The sequence below is a fragment of the Echiichthys vipera genome (genome assembly GCF_963691815.1).
Source record: "Echiichthys vipera genome assembly, chromosome: 20".
Classification (NCBI taxonomy): Eukaryota; Metazoa; Chordata; class Actinopteri; order Perciformes; family Trachinidae; genus Echiichthys; species Echiichthys vipera.
The window spans coordinates 4863546-4882894 of record NC_139845.1 but is presented as its reverse complement, the minus strand read 5'-3'; the positions used below and the strand labels follow the sequence as shown (position 1 = coordinate 4882894).

Genomic DNA, 19349 nt, shown 5'->3' with positions numbered 1-19349 from the left:
AAAATAATTCAGTAGCAAATCATTTTATTCTTGGACTAGAGTGTAGAAAATATGGTTATAAGACTTTTTTTCTGTTTGTGTGAAGACAATATAGAGCTGGCAGTATAAAGACACAATGCATGGCCATCGCGCTCTGTTTGGACAATAGCTGCATAAGTTTTGATCACTGTGAACTTCATGACATAATGCAATAACATGGTTCTGCTATTAAATAAGACACATTGGTGCTAGAATAAAATGTCGGAGTGTCAAACTCCTTCTGGAAAACCTCATGAACAGAAGAGCCAGGGAATAATAGACTACACGTCTACATAGGCAAGAGGTATAGAAGCAACTTCGCAATATATAGACAAAATATATACAAAAGGATCTGTACAAAACATCTATAAATCTCTTACATACAAAAATATCTTAATATATTTCCAAAAAAAGCGTTTTGATATAGAATTTAATAGAATAAATCCGCGACTTGGAAGCATTTTCTGAATCAAACAGGTCTGAGAGGTTTACCAAAGGGTTGGTGTTCTGTGATTGGGTTTAGCATAGTTGAAGAGCGACGTGTTAAATAATGTTTTTTTTCAATGTGCTGCTGAAGAGCATGAATTCACTTTAGGGTTTTTTGTTTGTTTGTTTGTTTGTTTGTCAAATGCACAGAAGTGTGGATTCCCACGCTGTCAGGAGAACCGTCTTCCTTTAATCCTTTGGCGCTGATCTCCGGCCTGATTTCCCCCCCAAATGTTTTTAGGACGTGGAGGCCGTGTCTGTCTGTCTGTCTTTCTGTCAGTCTGGGAGGACCGGGCGTTTAGGACAGTGTACAGTGCGTCTTGTTCTTGAGGACAGTCAGCCTCCTCCGGGACCATCCCAGGCGCACTTCAACAGTAGAGTGAGGTGATCCATATTTCTGTGAGAGGAAGGAAAGGAGATGTTAAGACACTTGTTCATGGTGTGTATCATGGGTGTTTATCTAGAGCAGTGTCTGAAGTTAACACCATAGAAGTCTTCTCACCTTGTATGGATGCTCAGAACCAGTTGGTGAAGTCTAACAGCTCCTGCTCCTCCGGACTGAGTGGGTCGTAGGAACCCTCGTCAGACGAGTATGAGGACACCGGTGACCCCGCCATGGAGTTCATGTCAGCGGAGTAACCCTGCGACATGGTGGGCGACAGGACGCCGGACTGAAACGCCGCGCTCACCGCGTCGTGTTCGTCCAGGAGCTGCTGCAGGGCGCGGATGTACTCCACGGCCGAGCGCAGCGTCTCCACTTTGCTCATCTTCTTGTTGGCGGCGCCGTTGGGGACGTGCTCCCGCAGAGTCGCGAAGCCGTTGTTGACCAGCTTCACCCGGTTGCGCTCCCTCTCGTTCCGCCGGGCCACGGCGTGCGGCTGCTGCGGCGGGAGGCTGTAGCCGAAACCCGCAAAATTCAGCCTCCGCTTGCACCGCAGCAGCTCCGGAGAGGAGGAGCGCTGCCTCTTGGGCTGCTTGGACCCCGACTTCCCGCTGCTCTGGCTGCTGCCGCTGGGGCTCAGCTGGATGCCCTGCGCCGCCGCGGCGGAAAAGAAACAGGCGGGCGGCATCAGCTGCTGCTGGCTGACGCTAATTTCCATCTTGGCTGTGAAGTCCATTCCCAGTTTTAAAAAAAATCAACAACAAACTTATAAAGAATCACAAAGTCTCGAGGCGGTGCGTCCCGCTCGTGCCGTTCACGTGGTGTGGCCGTTTGACGCGCACTTGTTTCAGTGGGGGCAGTCCGCTGGGGCTGCTGCCTCGCGCGCTTCTCAAAGCTGCTCTGAGTGCTCGAGGAGAGACGCCACTGCTTTTCAATGCGTTTGGATGGGGGGGCTGGCCACGCCCCCCGGTCGCGTGGATTCACCTTGGGCTCCTGCCCCGGTGCCGGTGCATTGCGCGCGCCGGACGCGTGCCACTTGAAGCACTAAACAAACAGTCAATGGTGAGTTTTTTTTTTTCTTTTTTATCTATCACGAGTGTCAGAAGGTGCGCGGCAGAGCGGAGAGGAGGGTTTCGAACACACTGCTCTGCTCAGGACAACAGAAAACGACCTGTTTGAGTTCAAATACAAACTTTAACTTCCATTAGGTGTATTTCATGCTTCTTGTAGTTGGTTTTGGGGACCAGGTGTCACGGAAACGCTCTCGTTCGCCCTTTTAATGAATCTTTGAACGACTTGACTGTAACTTTGATGAAGATCTATCAAACTCTTACATGAAACTCACGTTTTCTAAAGATCCGAAAAGTTTCCGTTTCACTAAATTGACGCACTTCACGTTTTAAGTGAGTTCGGAAATGAGTTTCAAAGTTTCATTTCAGGCACAAACAAAGTTCAAACCAGTTGAGAAAACAGTGTTGAAGTGTTTCAGAGTTTGTGTTTTTGTGTTTAGGAATAAATCATGTGTTTCTTGAGGCAGGAAAAACACTCGTGAATTAAGAATAAGAAGTCAAATATCTGTGATTTCTGCAGGGCTCCGGTTCAGACCGTGGTGCTGAAAGACAGCTCACCGCGCGGATTTACAGCCTCCGTTAACGCGAGAGCGGCGTTTCAGCTCCAACTCACTCTGGTTCGTATTGTTCCCGTTACAGACGCGTCTGAATGCCGCTCATTTGAGGCACCATTGTGCATCAGAGGCCGAATTTTACACTTTGATTAAAGCAGATCATCAGCCCCGCACAGGCGGAACGGAGGCGCGCGAATGTGCGCAGGGGCCCCGAGGAGCCGCTCGGCGGAGGCTTTGTGTCTGATTTGATCCACTCGACGCGGGTACAGTAGCGTGGACGCGCCGTGTTCTCTCCATTATCGTCGCTTTGGAAACAAGTGCAGAATGATAAAACATGTCTGTCAGAGCGGAACGAAACCAAGACCAATCTATATTAGGCTGCACTCTCCTGGCTGCGTGTGTGTTTGCGCGTGCGTGCGCAGTAAACCACGGTGGGGGGGGGGGGGGGAAACATTGTTTTTCACTTTGTGCGTCGTTTTCCAGTTTTTTTTTCGCATTAAGTTCTTCTCTATCGGTGTGTGTGTGTGTGTGTGTGTGTGTGTGTGTGTGTGTGTGTGTGTGTGTGTGTGTGTGTGTGTGTGTGTGTGTGAGAGAGAGAGAGAGAGAGAGAGAGAGAGAGAGAGAGAGAAAGTTAATCAGACTCAGGATTTTTTTAAGTTTGTGCGTATTTTTCTCCACTTTTTACGCATCAAGCGTGTGTGTATGTGTTTGTGTGCGTGTGTGTGTGTATGTGTGTGTGTGTGTGTGCGTGCAGATAACCTCTGTCCAGCCCCCCTCCCCCACCGTGTGTTTCTTTACACGTGCACGCGCCCTGAAGAGGGGATTGTAATAAATTGTGCAAGTTTTCTGCGTTGGTAGTGGTATTCAAAATCAACCCAGTTCAACACCACCAATACCCCCCCCCCCCCCTCTCCCCCCCCCCCCCCCCCCCCCCCCCCCCCCTCTCCCTCTCGCCCTTTTTTGGCACAGCAAGAGAGTTTAGAAAAGAAGCGTGGGTTCTATTCAGCATCCCCCCTGCACCCCTTCACCGTCGCCCGGCTTTCTGAAACCTATCCATGCCCTGTCAGTGTGCTTCCAGAGTCCAATTAGCGCTTTGTGAGGACTCTCTCTCTCTCTCGCTCTCTCTCTCTCTCTCTCTCTCTCTCTCTCTCTCTCTCTCTCTCTCTCTCTCTCTCTCTCTCTCCCTCTCTCTCTCTCTCTCTCTCTCTCTGCTGGTCTTCCAGAGGCTGGGAGGGCGCTCCTTCTTGAGGGGCTTTCCAGTCATAGCTGAGTGTAATAATTAATATGACATCTGGGCGCCCGAGTTCTCCTTTAACCACTTTTTGTATATTTTTTTTCTTCTTTTCTTCAGGGGACTTCTCTGTGTGGAGACAATACAACTCATAAGCACCCATATCATCCAGACCATCTTTGTGTGTGTGCGTGTGTGTGTGCGTGCGTGTGTGTGTGTGTGTGTGTGTGTGTGTGTGTGTGTGTGTGTGTGTGTGTGTGCGTGCGTGTGTGCGTGTGTGATAATCTTTCAATTTGTTTTTCATTAAAAACAGTCTTTCTGACAGTGTTTTGTTTCCTTTGGGCAGGTGCACCATTAGTAATGTATATATATTTAAATACTTTATGTGTGGAATTATTTTACATAAGGTTGATGTTTGTAAAATGACACATTTATTGGGTTGCATGCATCAGTATTGAGCTACATTTTGTAAATAAAGCATTAGAGTTTCTTATAATGATGTACAAACCTGTTGTAAACAGTTACGGGCTCAGTGATAAATGCATTAGAGGTCTAAACTCTACAATAAGTTATTCATACAAGTTATAATAAACTTTTTTGACCAACTTTTACTGTGTTTTTTTGTCGCCTACAGCAAGAAGAAACATAATGAAGTGAGGAGAAATAAAAAAAAAGGACATGAAAGCTTAAAAAGAAAACATACACTCAGCATTATGGCACTTTTAAAATACCTCTCTGTGCCTCCTCTGTGATGCTTTCTGCCTGACATGGAGAGTTGTAATTGAACGTCGCCCTCTTGAGGACAAAAGCGGCGCTTACCTTTATGTCCCCAGCTCACACAACTATGACATGTCAAATAATAAAGGTATATATATATGTATGTATGTATATGTCTAAATAAATAAAACAAAAACAATCAGCAGTTCAGCTAATTATCTTGCACAGTTTAAATATATTAAAGGTGTTTAATGTGCTGGGGATGGAGTCCTAAATGTTTTATGTACTGTTGTGATTTCAAAGGAAGATTTTCTGATTAAAAAAAAAAAAACTACTTTTGTGCGTGTGTGAAATTACAGATAAATAGATTATTGTTTTTTTTCTTCTGGACATATTGGCAATATATTTTCAAACAAATGTGTACAAGCAAAGTTGTTTTTAATTTATTATTTGTTGCAATTGTGTAAGGTTTCTGAAGAATACATTTGCAATAATGGATAAAAGCCATTCTTAAAATCAATAAATCAACACCAGTGTGAATATGATTTATATATATATATATATATATATATATATATATATATATATATTATCAAAACACCTAACACTATTTTGGGTATTAGATATTTTACCATTATTAATTTATTATATGTATTATAATATGTATTATTATTATATTATTGTCATTTGTGTTATTAATAATATTATTATTGTTGTTATTATTAAATGTTTTTTTATTATTATTATTATTGTCTAGTGTTGATATTCTTTTGTATGTTATTAATTTTATTATTGTTAAAAAAATTAAAACTACTTAATAAAATCATAAAATAATCTTATTCTTTTGGGTGCACTTACACACATCCTCCGCTGGGTGTCACCATTTCACTCTTATTATGACAAAAAGAAGGCGCCAGTCCAACTTCACTGACTCCAGCCGTTAAATACTTGCATATTATTCATAAAAAAGCAAGGTTTAGTGCGTTTTTATCTCAATAACATTTTACTACAGTAATTATTATATTTACGTGTAATGTTCGCGAAACAGAGTAATAGAGTTTGTCTTCACTGAGCTGCCGTACATCCTCAGGTCACGTGGTTTTTGTTTACTAGAAAGGCGGAAGTAACTGTACAGCGGTTATTTAGCCATAAAATGAGCATTTACAGGCTCAGAGGTGGTTAAACAAAGAGGTATTTAATAAAACAGCTGTATTAGAAGGATGTTTAAGATATAAATATAACTTTTTAAAGTTATGCGCTCTTTGAATTATGTTCAGCGGGTCAGTTTGGATTTCGCAGGAACTCTGTTTCCTCACGCGATCTGTTTGGGAGATGCAGACAACGACGGTGTAAGTGTAATAACTCTTTATTTCTGACCCTAGCTTCATGTGTTCACAGATGAACACAGCATTAAAAGATGCATTTACACGATATCAATGATAAATATAGTTTCTGCAGAAACCTTAGAATATTAGTTTTTCCAATGTGAACATGTGACTAAACCTAAATATTACATTTAGTATTTCATTCATATGCGCGTTACCTTAGCTACATTTTCTATTCATAGAATTATATATACAAAGAAATTGCCCTCTTATGCAAATGCGTGTTTTTGAAACGATATTAGATTTAAAACTTCTCTGTATATATTTTATAACAAACTGTATAAATCCTTGTGTGTGTGTGTGTTCGTGATTGTGTTGTGTTTTGTGTTATTGAACTAATGTCCTGTATTTTAGTTTTGTTTGTGAATCCTGTTGTTTCGTGTATTCTAATAATTTGAATTATTTGACATTTGGTACATTTGAAAAACCGTTTACGTCATTTTGCATCTTTTTGTGTTGGTTTTGCATCTATTTTTAGTCATTTTGCATCTTTTTGTGGTAGTTTTGCATCTATTTTAAGTCATTTTGCATCTTTTTGTGTTGGTTTTGCATCTATTTTTAGTCATTTTGCATCTTTTTGTGGTAGTTTTGCATCTATTTTAAGTCATTTTGCATCTTTTTGTGGTGGTTTTGCATCTATTTTTAGCAATTTTTCATCTTTTGTAGTGGTTTTGCATCTATTTTTAGTCATTTTGCATCTTTTTGTGGTGCTTTTGTATCTAATTTGAATCATTTTGTATCTTTTTGTGCTGGTCTTGTAACTAATTTGAATCATTTTGTATATTTTTGTGGTCGTTTTGCATCTATTTTTAGTCATTTTGCATCTTTTTGTGGTGGTTTTGTATCTATTTTGAATCATTTTGCGTGTCTTTCTCATCATTTGTTTTCTCTACGTGTTTGTTTAGTGTCTATTTACAGTCATTGAGCATTTCTTTATGATCTTTTGGGGTTTTTTTCGGCAACATTTTCTGAGTCAGGCCCGTTCAGTAATCCATCCACGTCTGTCTGTCTCCATTCGCTGCAGTTGAATGAGCTGGTTGTCGGGGACACTAACGGAAAGCTGCTCGTGTACAAGAATGACGACTCCAAACCCTGGATCACAAGAACCTGTGTGGGCATGGTGAGTACAGAAAACTGGAGGACACCCTTGATGATTACATAGATGTATCCCTTACATTACTATCACTTATCACTCATATCATGTGTCTTGGTTTGGCAGCTGACCTGTGTTGCAGTTGGAGATGTCTGCAACAAAGGAAAGGTAAGGTACAGAGTGAGAAACGTATCACCTAACCTAACGTATGTAGGTGATGTTCCCAACATTGTATGTTTCTTCCCTGTTTGACAGAACTTTGTGGTAGCTGTTGGTGCAGAGGGCTGGTTCCACCTCTTTGACCTGACGGCTGCCTCTGCCAGTAAATCTGACTCCTCCAGTCAGCATGAGTTCATGTCGTCTGACGAGCAGAAGCCCCTCTTCACCCAACACATCCCTGCCAACACCAAAGTCATCCTCATCAGTGACATCGGTAAATTACTTTCTCATGTGTTACATATGTTTGCTGTGTTTGAACTGACTGCAGCGTGTGTCTGTGTGTCTGTGCGGTAGACGGTGACGGCCGAAGTGAGCTGGTGGTCGGCTACACGGACCGAGTGGTGCGAGCTTTCCGTTGGGAGGAGCCGTCCGACGGTTCAGAGCCGGCGTCCGGACAGCTGGTCCTGCTGAAGAAATGGCTTCTGGAGGGGCAGGTACACCTCAACTCCAACATTCATCCTTATCTCCACACACTTTAACTGAGCAGCACGTCGTAAAGAGTTGGGTTTAATAACTGGCACACACAGTTCATATGATACAGTTCAAACAACAAACAATCAAGATCTGGATTTAGGGTTGTTTTGTGCTCATTTTGTAGATAGATAGACTTTATTGATCCAAGCAGGGAAATTAAAGTGTAGCAGCAGCATTACACACAGTAACAACACAGACATATCAAAAAATGCATAAAAAAGTACAAATAAGCGGTCTAATTGTTGCAAAGTTACATCTTTTTTAATGGTTTTGCAACAATGTTTCGGTAGTTTCTTGTCTCTTTATAGTAATTTTGTGTCTCTTTGTGATGATTTTGTCGTTATTTTGCATCTTTATGATTATTTGTATACATTTTAACTATCTTTTTGTCACTTCATAGTCATTTTTGGTCTCCTTATGATCATTTTGTTTAGATTGTAGTGGTTTTATGTTGTTTCGCATCAATTAGTCACTTTACATCTTGTTTTGGTGGGTTTGAAACTTTCTTTTAGTAGTTTCTCTTCTTTGTATCACCGTGATTGATTTGCATCTATTTTTAGTTGCTTTTTGTCTTTTCATAGTCAGTTTTTGGTTATTTTGTTTAGATTGTAGTTATTTGGTGTTGTTTTTGTAGTTGTCCTGTTAGATCTTTTTGTAGAAGTTTTACAACTATTCTTAGCAGTTTCACTATGCGACACGATTCACCTCTCCGTTGTAATTTTGTGGCTTTTTGCTGTTATTTTAGTTTAGTTATTTTATATCTTTGTGATTTGCAGGATTTTTTAAGTCGCTTCACATCTTTTTTTTGGCAGTTTTGCAACTTTCCTTTAGTGTATTGTTACAGGAAAATATCCTTATTAATGAATGAATGATTGATTTCTCCATAAACACAAAGTGAAAGCCTGATGGTTAATAAGCCTGATGGTTAATAAGTCTGATGGTTAATGATGTTGGTTAATGATGTTGTTGATGTTTGTGGTGCAGGTGGACAGTTTGTCAGTGAACCCGGGTCCGGAGGGTTTACCAGAGCTGATGGTGTCTCAGCCGGGCTGCGGCTACGCCATTCTGCTGTGTTCCTGGACACAACAGGACTCCAGCGGCTCTGGAGAGGAAGCCCCCGCCACCCCTGGGAGGTACCCCTGTGCACTTACAGACCACGGTTACAGACGTTAGAAACTGTGACTGGTGACAGTAATGACAAACTTTGATTTGTCTGCACACAGTGAGGGATCTTCCAGAGATGTAATTCTCCATCTGACCACCGGGCGGATACACAACAAGAATGTTTCCACTCATCTGATCGGCAGCATCAGTAAAGGTACCGAACCGTGTGCAACTTAGTCGTTACTGTACATGTAAGAGAAGTTACCTGCAGCCGTAACAATCACATGGAAAAGACTCAGGTTCATCTGTTTCTCATCAGGCTCCAAAGAGGAATCTTCCACGTGTGGACTGTTCGCTCTCTGCACTTTAGATGGTGAGTCATGACCTTTAAACACTTTAACATCATCTTTGAACACGATGAACTGAAATTGCTGGATCAGGGGTGACAGTCAGTTAGAGGAGCACTACACAAACCTTACCTCAAGTAAGGTCCTGCATTTTCTTCTTTTGTTTGTTTTGTTTCTATTTGCTTTTTCTTATTTATTTATTTATTTTACTTTTCTTGATGTGTAATTATACAATTTTCCGTTGGTCTGTATTTTTTTGTTTCCTTGGTCATACTGCTCAGAATGTTCATTCATTCATCTTCAACCGGTTGTCCCTGTCAGCTGGGAGCCGATCCCAGCTGACATTGAGCGTGAGGCGGGGTCCACCCTGGACAGGACACCAGTCTATCACAGGACACATAGAGACGAACAGAGACAGACAACCATTCACACCTACGGGTGATTTAGAGTCATCAATTATTGTCTTTGAACTGTGGGAAGAACCCGGAGAAAACCCACGCAGACACGGGGAGAACATGCAAACTCCACACAGAAGGGCCCCAGCCGACAGTGCTAACCACCACACCACAGTGTGGAGGAGATAGTGATAATAATGATAATAAAAATTATTAAAACAAACAGGACAGATATAAAACACATTCTTTAAACATAATTAAAAGCTTGCAAAAAAGATTAGTTTTTAGTTTTTACATAGGTTTTATAATGAGTAATGGCTGACAGGATATCATGACAATAACATATACAAAAAACATTTTTTAACAATAACACATACAAATAAAAACATTTTTTAGCAATAACGTATACAGAAAATTTTTTTTTAGCAAGACCTTCAGCACAAAGGATTTGTTCAACAAGGTGAAAAGCATCAGTGAGAGCCTTGTGTCTTGTGTTGCAGCAGTAGTGATTCACAGTTTATGTGTTAAACCCTGCTGCATACGTCAGCCGGCGTAAAGATCCGCCTGCAGGCAGCAGATAACTGGCAAACAAGCTCTGAGAGCAGCGGGTGGGTCCATCAATATTTAAGAAGAGAGGATCCAGCGGGATTATCATCACTTAAGGCGTCCAGCTGCCAACGGTGTTACACTCACAATCCCCCTCTTTGGAGACACCTTGATGAGCCGACACACAGAGAGAGAAATACATTACAACGGTTTAGACGTGAAAAGACGAGATTACTGGCTGTATTTCAGCAGCATTTCAGGGATTATTTGTCAGAGATACCAACACGTGGAAGTGTGATGCGCTGATTTTCTCACCTTGTTGTTGCTGTCCGACTCATGGAGACAGAAAATGTGCACTTGAATGAATTTAGTTTCTCACAGAGCCGTTCACAGTTCTGTCATAAAGCACTTTTATTGAGACGTGTTCATGTAGTCTCCTTTTTTGCTTTTCTCAGGGGAAATATATTAAAAAACACACCGAAAACATTAAAAGTTACGCGTACAAAGCAGTTCCCTTTTTACCCAAGAAAAGCAAACAAGAATAAAAAAAACTTGAGAAAAGAACCTTAACAGTCGCTGCCATCCGTCAAAAGTCAGACATTGAAACAGGGCAAAGGCGCTTAAAGGTCAAAGGTCACTCTGGAATAAAGATGAAGCTCTGGTTTTCATTGCCTCCATGTTTTCCAGAAAGGGGAGTAAAGGCCTGAATATCTTTGATAGACGCGGACAAAGAAGAAGAAGGGGAGACACCGAGAAAAGCATGAATGGTTGATGTTTCTTCTTTGTTCTTTTACCTTGTCGTTGCAGGCACCCTGAAGTTGATGGACAGCTCGGAGCAGCTGCTGTGGTCGGTGCAGGTGGATCACCAGCTGTTTGCGCTGCAGAAGCTCGACGTCACTGTGAGTTCGTCTCCCCCAAACTCGAGCAGTTTTTGTCGATTACATGTTTTCATGCGCCCACATTTGGTAAAAATAATGACAAAAAGGAGTATCCACATGCCACATACTGTATATTGAGCTATTTACAGTTTTGCAACCTCTCGTCTCTGTTTCACTGAGTTTCTGTCAGGTGACTTTTGTGTTCAGCAGAGTCAATCACAGCTTCCCAGTTGCACCGAGGAGCGCAGAATTTATTGTTTTTTTACAGGATAATAAGTCATAGAGTGTGGTCTTTACCTACTCTGTAAAGAGTCCTGAGATAACTTTTGTTTTGATTGGGCACTATAAATAAAATTGAATTGAATTGAATTGGATCTGGTTCACGCAAACTGTTTATTTTTGCTGCATTTTTAAACGAGACTTCGAATAAAAAAAGAAACAACTTTAAGCTAAGATTTGGTTCCTTTTCCTGACAGAAAGTTACGCATCGACGACTGGAAAGTTGAAAACCTGATGATAATGTCTGTGTTCACAGTTTCTGGCTGTGATGAACGGTGTTGATTTGGTGATTTAAAGGAAACATGCTTTCCAGACCGACCAGCAGGGTGCGGGCTTCTGAGGGTAGGCAGGGAGCTGAATTAGAAATAGATGAATTTCTCTAAAACATATTGTGTTTAAATGATATAAAACAGGTAAAAGCTTCACATCCTCATATTTGAGATGTTTGGCTTTTTTGTTTTAGGAATGATTTGAAGGAATAATTTAACAGCAGATGAAGCGTGGTTGGACTTTAGTTTTTATAAGAGCTCTGAGCGAAACTTCAAATTGGTCACCGTGTCTGCAGAAAGAGTTATCATTCAAATGTTTAATGCTTCTCATTTTATTTGTAGCTTTCAATATGAAAACTTGATGAATTCAGTCCTTTGAACACATCCAGCACATTCTGAAAACGGCACGATAACACTGATAACGCCTGTAGTTTCTATTTCACCAAATAGAAAAAGGAATTAATTAACTCCGGGGGTTCTTCTTACAGGTGCTGAAAAACCTTAAAACCACTTTAATGTTTTGTTTTCAAGGTTTGAAAAGAGCTTGAAATGTAGGTTAAAGGGATGCCAAGTCTACTTAGAAACATGAAACGTTTACCTTTGATTTCTCAACATAATAACATCGTTTTGGTTGTTTATAGCACAATAGCATCTAAGTTAACGTGCTGAAAAAGTGCAATAACCAGTGTACTGTATATACTGTATATACTGCATATAAATATGCACGTTACCACAGCTGTAAGGTGCTGTAAAAGCTTGAAAAGTGCTTGACTTTGACTCTGGAAACCCTGTGATCCACCTCATAATTTCAGCACTATATGAACGTTTGGAGGTGTTGCGTTTGTTTTGATAATCACGGCGAGGAATGTGCATTTTGTGCTTTCCCAGGGAGACGGCAGAGAGGAGGTGGTGGCGTGCGCCTGGGACGGTCAAACCTACATCATCGACCACAATCGGACAGTGGTGCGGTTCCAGTTTGATGAGAACGTTAACGCCTTCTGTGCAGGTGAGGGCGCTCAGATGTTCTCCTGTGTGCTCGTCTCTTGTGCTTCAAGCGCCGTATTCACAAAACATTTGCTCTTAGTGCTAAAGGTTCTCCTAAGGAGCACTGAAAGTTCTTAGTTGAGAGTTTTCTTCAAACCACTTCCCAAAACCTCTAAGACCAACTTTTCCTAAGGAGTGGGACGGACTCCTAAGACAAGACTAGAGGCCGGGGTCGACCTCGTTGCTATGGACGACCTCATGTCCATCCCTTCTATGCCCACAGTGATTGGCTGAGAGGGAATGAGTCCCTAAGAGTGAATTTAACACTTTAATGGGGAAGTGAATGAACTGCAGCACTATGTGGGGTCTGGATAGGACGTTTATCCTCTGGATCAAAATCCTCCTGACGACGGCTGAGAGACGTCAAGGTCGTCTGAGCTGCATTTCCCCCGTGGTCAAACAGCGGAGAGTTGTACCAACTTTAATCTGCGGTGATATTGGGTGGTTTTTATTGGTTGGTGATGTGATGTCATCCCTGAACAACTCTACCATGTTCATAAAGCCATCTCCATTAAGACGATACCTTTTTTAAGCTCACTATCATTTGATCTCTCCAAAATGTTGGCTGCAGCAGCCGTGTTAGCTCCTGCCTCATTTACTGTAATACCCCTTTTTGATCAGCCAATTTTGAGGTCCAGTGCCTAATCACGACCCAGTTCTTCGTGTTTGGACAGCCCAAGAACCGGCTCTCGGCGAGGAAAATGTTTCCCGAGCGGCCCCAACTCCTTGCTGGTCTAGAACCGGCACTGGAACAAGGTCTTGCTTACGTCAGGGGCTGGGGGCGGGGTTATCGTGACCAACTACAGCAACGTAAATGTTGTGAGCGCCATTTTTAAAGACGCAGCGCTGGTGAGAACAACAACTCATCGATATCAAGACAAAACAATGGTCGGAGGAGGAGACAAACTTATCTTAAAACGTTAGGAGTCCTTAAATTAGCAGTGAAACGCCACTTATTTCAAAGAGTTCCTCCTAAATCAGCAAGTCAGGACCTACTCTCAGCCTTAAGATCTTTTGTGAACACGCCCCCAGATGGTAAGAGACTTTCAAACACCGTGTGACACCAGTAGGTGGCAACGTTGAGCTTCCGGATTCAACCGGTCTTTGCTCTTCCTCCTTTTTCTTTGTCAAAAAAAAGCCTCGGTATATTTGAGGGAGCTAATATGACATGTACACAAGTGAGTGGATTAAAGAAAGACACTTTGTTTGATCTGCCTGACTCCTTTGGGGTTTGTGTCTTTGCACCTCCCGAGTGTGTGTGCATTAAACAGGCACCCTCTCTGCTGCTCTCTGCCCGCTCTGTGAGATCATTATGTCAGATTAGATTGGTTCCTCTGCTTCTGTGGAGGCTGTTCTCTGCCACAGAAAAACACATTAGCAGCGAGGGCAGCACAGGGTCGCTGATGTGTTCATTGGCATTCACATGTCACCCTACGGTATATGCCAGCCACAGATGAAGTATAAACACATCTATAATATATGTATTGTGTGTTTTTGGCGTGTTGCAGGTCAGTACACATGTAAGGAGGGTAAGAACAGCCCCTGTCTGGTGTACGTGAGCTTCAACCACAAAATCTACATCTACTGGAAGGTGCAGCTGGAGCGCATGGAGTCCACGAACATGCTGCGCGTCCTGGAGGAGAGACCCGAGTTCACGAGCCACTTGAAGGCGCTGGGAGTCGGTGAGTACGCCAACACCTTCAGAGGAGAGTAATTCGGTTTAGATTAGAGCGTCCTCCGTCAAATTCAAAGCGACATCTCCTCTTGTTTGTTGTCGTATCTGGACAAGAGACCAACTGTGACTATTTATTGTAACTTCCAGTTCTCTGACCTGAATATTAATGAGGAGGGAAGAATAGAAATGCTCCCCACATGACAGGTTTTTACTGCTAACAAGATTCTGCTGGCAACTTTAATAGGCCTCCTGCAGGAACAACTCGTATAAACAGATTCAACTGTGAGTGATTTAACTTGTCACATTCACCAATTTTGTCCTAGTGTCTCGACATATTTTTCCGATTTTATGAGTTCATTTGCATATTTGTGAGTGGCTAAAGTCAGTCTGTCCCCCTCTCTCTCTCACAACAACTGTTTGATTGCCATGAAATTGAGTTGAGCCCATAGACTGTTTAAAAAATGTATGTAGCCTCTACGTCGAGATCTGTTCTCTTAACTTCGAATTGCCTCGCCTATGCGAGTCGCCATCTTGTCAGACAGTTTGTAATAACTTTTCTCCAGCACCATCATTACTAGTTAATGAGCACATACTGTACATGACCTGAAAACTGAATAGCCATAAGCATTGCAAACATTAAACCTGCTAAGCATCATCCTGTTACCATTGTAGTCCGTAAGATTTTCCTCTAGTTAATTGTCTTTTACGTTCCTATCCATCAAAGAGTTAAAACAATCGTAACTGATCATATGAGCCACTAATGAAAGCACTTGTAGTGTCTGCGGAGACTCTCCCGCGCTAAAATCAAATGGGCTGCACAGTTAGTGACGCCTCCTGTCAGTGTGGAGCATGTGAAGGCATCGCGCAGCATCACTGCAGTTGAGAGCTGCCGATCTACTGACGTCATACAGTCGACACTGTTCGGTTTCCAAAGGCATTCTGGGAGATGAAGTCCCAGAGGCTCACCTGCAGTTGCATCTTACCACCAAAGAGGCAGCTAAAAACAACGTATCGCTAATATTAGGGATTATAACTTTATGCTTGTCACTGTAGACTTGTTTTAGCATCTAACCTCATGTCAAACCTTCTTCATGCTCTGTTGACACATTCATGTTTTTAGAAAAGAATAACACTTCCCTCTGCTGATTTCCTGCAGCGTGTGTTTCAATTTGTACGATTGAGAATCTCTTTGTCAAGGGACACCCAGCCAAGAAAGACAGCGGCATACATGAAAAGACATAGTCACAGTCAGGAAACACAAAAAGAGACAAAATTAAAAGGAACTAACAGTCAGGTATAGGCCCTCACATTTCAAATGAGACATTAAAAGATTACCCAGGTGTCTCCAGGTGAAAAAAAGCCGACACTGACTGCCTTTTATAACGGTTTAGGAGCATCAATTATACTAACGATCGAACGTGCACCTCCTCATGAACAGCAGGCGCTCATCAAGCTGAAACAAGGTTCATACGGGAGTTTGGTGAATTGTTTTGTTCTCATTTGTACAGGCAAGTGTTTATGAATCCGCAGGCTGTCAGTCAACTGTGCAGAAAAGAGTGTTTTTACAGAGAGGCTGTAAGAAGGTGCTCTCTTCCCGCCTCTCTCTGCCGTCCAGCTTCTTTCCAAACCACAACGTTTAAGTCATTAGGTCTGTTAATCATCGTGAGCGAGCACAATCCTTATTTATTCCCCGTTCATTTCCTTGTTAGAACATTACTCTGCTCCAGTGCATTTTTCATCCTCCATGCATGTCGTGTATTCAATGTTTTATTTAGGAGGATGAATCTGATTAAGTTACAAATAAGCCTTCTCGCTCTGCACGGATGACCAGCGAGTCAACCGCTTCATGTCAGAAAAGCACAGTTTAATGATTAATAAGAATAATAATAATAATAGATGGATTTTCTCTCTGTACTCAAAGACGCTCAGTGAGGAGAAAATGATGATGACACATCAACGCGTGAGCAGCAGCAGCACTTGTGATTGCAGAAGATAAATGCCGCTTCCAGCTGATTTTTGTCCCGAGGCCTGGTGGTTCTGTTTGCTTATCTTCCTGCTGCTGCCTCTGTTAATAATTCAACCTCTGGGCCTGTTGTGATTCTTTTGACTGGGAGTTTGCAGGCTTGTTACCTAACCTAGTGTGGAAAATGTCTGATGTAGCACCCTAGGGACACTGGAACAGAAAAGAGGAGAGATTGCAGTAAAGAAAAAAGAGACTGTGGAGAATTGAAGGGAATAAAAATGGGTCTGAGAGGCCTGGAGGAGGGAATATTCGTCCACTTGTTTCTTTATTATAAAGAAAACTAATGTGTTTAAGAGCAAAGCTATAAATATATAAACACTGCAATCAAAAAAGTGTTTTATTGCACGTAAAAAATGTTATTTAAATGTATTGATGTGAATACAAAAGTTTTGGTTTTGAATCTCAACGTTTTTGTTTTTGAATACAAAAGTTTTGTTTTTGAATACAAAAGTTTTTGTTTTGAATCCAAAGTTTTTGTTTTTGAATCCAAAAATTTTGTTTTTGAATCCAAAAGTTTTGTTTTTGAATCCAAAAGTTTTTGTTTTTGAATCCAAAAGTTTTGTTTTTTGAATCCAAAAGATTTTGTTTTTCAATCCAAAAGTTTTTGTTTTACAATCCAAAAGTTTTGTTTTTGAATCCAAAAGTTGTTCCTGCTGTTTCGCTCGTGGGCGGGCCCTTTGCGGAAAGACACGTCTCTATAGGCCAGTTTCGATCAGAGTGACAAACGAACGTATTGATTCAAATTAATTCACTTTAATCAGAAATTCATTTTACGTGAAATAAAACATCTACAAGCCTAATCTGCTTGATCGCTCAGTAAAGAAACTAAAACAACCCCAGACATAACCCTGTGAACATTAGGCTACCAAAGTGTTTCATATGCAGTTTTACTAAAACATATCGCTCTTAAAGTTTTACTCCAAAAGATTTTCATCTATTGAATTGCCTTTTAAGTTCCTGTCTATCAAAGAGTGAGTTAAAGCAATGGTGATTGATCATCTGACCCACTAATGAAAGCACTTGTTCTTGCCTTTTTGCTGAGTATTTCCATTTCCGAGTCTGTGCAGACATGCTGCTGGAGCTCATCACTGCCGGTTATGCTGCATTCACTTGTAATCGAAAATTGTGAACTTCCGACTTGAGTCAGGCTTGTAGTAAGGGCAAAAGTGTAATAGGAACTTGTATGTGTGTGTGTGTGTGTGTATGGATTTAAGAGGGGGACATATAGGGGACATATAGAAGTAGAGAGGTGAATGCGTTTCAATGATGTTTACACAAGAGCAACAAAACAAAGGCAAGTCAACACACATAGCGACCGTGAACATGACAAGATGGAGGCTCTGAAAGGACTGACTTGCCTGCAGTTACATCTTACCGCCAAAGAGGCCGCTAGAAACAACGTATCGCAATTCTTACGTACAAGTTTAAATACACAGGAAGGTTAAAAAAGGGTCTGTCACTTCTTCATCACAACGTGAGAAGGTTTCTAATTATAGACAGTTCCTCCTACATTCAATCAGCAGCTAATTTCCGTCTAGTTTCGCTGTAGTTTGACTTCCTACCAAAGAAGAAGAAGTTTTAACCGGTAAGAAAGTCTTCATAAAGTTTATCTGGTCAGACTTCCTCATGTCAGTGGTCATCACCATGTTTATCTTTCCCCTCCACAGACACTGAGGACCCGACAGCAGTGAGAGCGCTGGTGGCAAATGTTCTCTACAAGGATTCACAGACTTAACACACACACACACACAGACACACACACACACACACACACACACACACACACACACACACACACACACACACACACACACACACACACACACACACACACACACACACACACACACACACACACACTGCTGTCTCTGTTTCCCCACTGACTGTAAATACTCTGTTAATAAACGCTGAATGTCTGTCTCCTGCGCTGCCGCTCTTGTTTTTGTGTTCCCCCCGCAGACAGACATGTCAGGTTCAGGTTTCTGATCCGCCTCGCTGCTGCCTGTAACCTCAGACGCACACACACACACACACACACACACACACACACAGCCTCTGTCATTGGTATTCTGTGCGAACAGGTTGCTGAGAGAGGATGAAAACACGTGGCACAATGCAGAGGGATAAACACCTCTTGTTTTCTCCGGTGAGAGTGTGCGAACTGTGTGAGTGAGGAGGATCGGCTGCGGCATTGTGCTGCTGTCAAGTTAGCGTTGTGACGTTGTCGCTTTTCAACTCTCTTTAACTTTTCTTTTATTCTGTGAATCATCTCAAAGGTGTACGCCAGACGTTACAAAACACAACACTTGTTCTATAATGAGATTTACATGGCAGGCAGTGTTGTTTGTCGGTGCCTGCAGGGCGCAACAATAGGAGGCGTTGAGGGAATCACCCACTGTTCCCAATGGGCGGATCCTTTAACCACCTATATGCGCGTACGCTGCCTCTCTTTTTCTCATGCAATATAAATGAGTTGCGTGTTTGTGTAAAGGCTAAACGCAGGCTCAGGTGTCTTGGTAGGCTGCAGCCTCTCATCTCTCATGCCCTTTAGAAGACGTGCCAGGGGAAGGCGTTACCTATAGGACCACATGCCTGCTCTCAGAGCATCGCAGATCAAGTCGTTTGTTTCACTTCACTTGTGTTTTTTTGAAATCCTACGGTTTAGTCGGTGCATTTTAAGTTGTTGTATAGAGGCGCGGTTTTGATTTTACACAAGAGATAACTGGGCTTGTTACATTACACCTATATATGAACCACAGGTGCTTATCTGCTGCTCTGACAGCCTCCCCCTCTCTTCTGCAGAGCTGTGCAAAAGCATTAGTGAGGCTTGTGGAAGAAATTCTCTGGGGTCCTCAGTGTTTCTCCAATCATGTCTTTACTAAGCTGCATGCACACAGGAGAGACGCTACCACAACCGGGTCCGCAGCATTCCCCCTGTCTCCAGATCGCTTCAGCACATAAACAGTCACATCAAAGCCCCTTACACAAGGGGCATCAAAGTAACAAAAACACACTACCCAATGTTTATGAACCCAGTGGATGCTATCAGTGTTTTACGACTACCAAATGTCACCATTTGCAAAAACCCCATGTGACTCCTCTCCACAATCCCCCCAGCACTTATCCACAGCTCGACTGTTGTGTTACTCAACATACAGAA

At 42.1% G+C, this 19349-nt stretch overlaps 2 protein-coding genes across 2 annotated transcripts; one reads left to right on the top strand and one right to left on the bottom strand.

The window, feature by feature from the left end:
* Window positions 1–766: 766 nt before the first annotated feature.
* ascl1a (achaete-scute family bHLH transcription factor 1a) lies at window positions 767–1622 on the bottom strand (the record flags this gene model as incomplete). Its single annotated transcript, XM_083934879.1, has 2 exons — window positions 767–901; window positions 1007–1622. The coding sequence occupies one exon, from the start codon at window positions 1620–1622 to the stop codon at window positions 1020–1022; it is 603 nt and encodes a 200-aa protein (XP_083791005.1). The 3' UTR covers window positions 767–901; window positions 1007–1019.
* A 3961-nt stretch (window positions 1623–5583) lies between these two features.
* Window positions 5584–18080, top strand: itfg2 (integrin alpha FG-GAP repeat containing 2). The gene is made up of 12 exons (XM_083934798.1): window positions 5584–5807; window positions 6868–6963; window positions 7063–7104; window positions 7192–7369; window positions 7450–7589; window positions 8614–8762; window positions 8853–8947; window positions 9053–9106; window positions 10829–10920; window positions 12336–12453; window positions 14000–14173; window positions 17857–18080. The coding sequence occupies exons 1-12, from the start codon at window positions 5712–5714 to the stop codon at window positions 17922–17924; spliced, it is 1302 nt and encodes a 433-aa protein (XP_083790924.1). The 5' UTR covers window positions 5584–5711; the 3' UTR covers window positions 17925–18080.
* Window positions 18081–19349: the final 1269 nt, after the last annotated feature.

Excerpts from the sequence above, each read along its gene's own strand:
- itfg2 (XM_083934798.1), top strand. The coding sequence starts at position 5,712 with ATGCGCTCTTTGAATTATGTTCAGCGGGTCAGTTTGGATTTCGCAGGA. Across the intron at positions 7,590-8,613 it reads AATGGCTTCTGGAGGGGCAG|GTGGACAGTTTGTCAGTGAA; the intron begins GTACACCTCAAC and ends TTTGTGGTGCAG. Across the intron at positions 9,107-10,828 it reads CGCTCTCTGCACTTTAGATG|GCACCCTGAAGTTGATGGAC; the intron begins GTGAGTCATGAC and ends TTGTCGTTGCAG.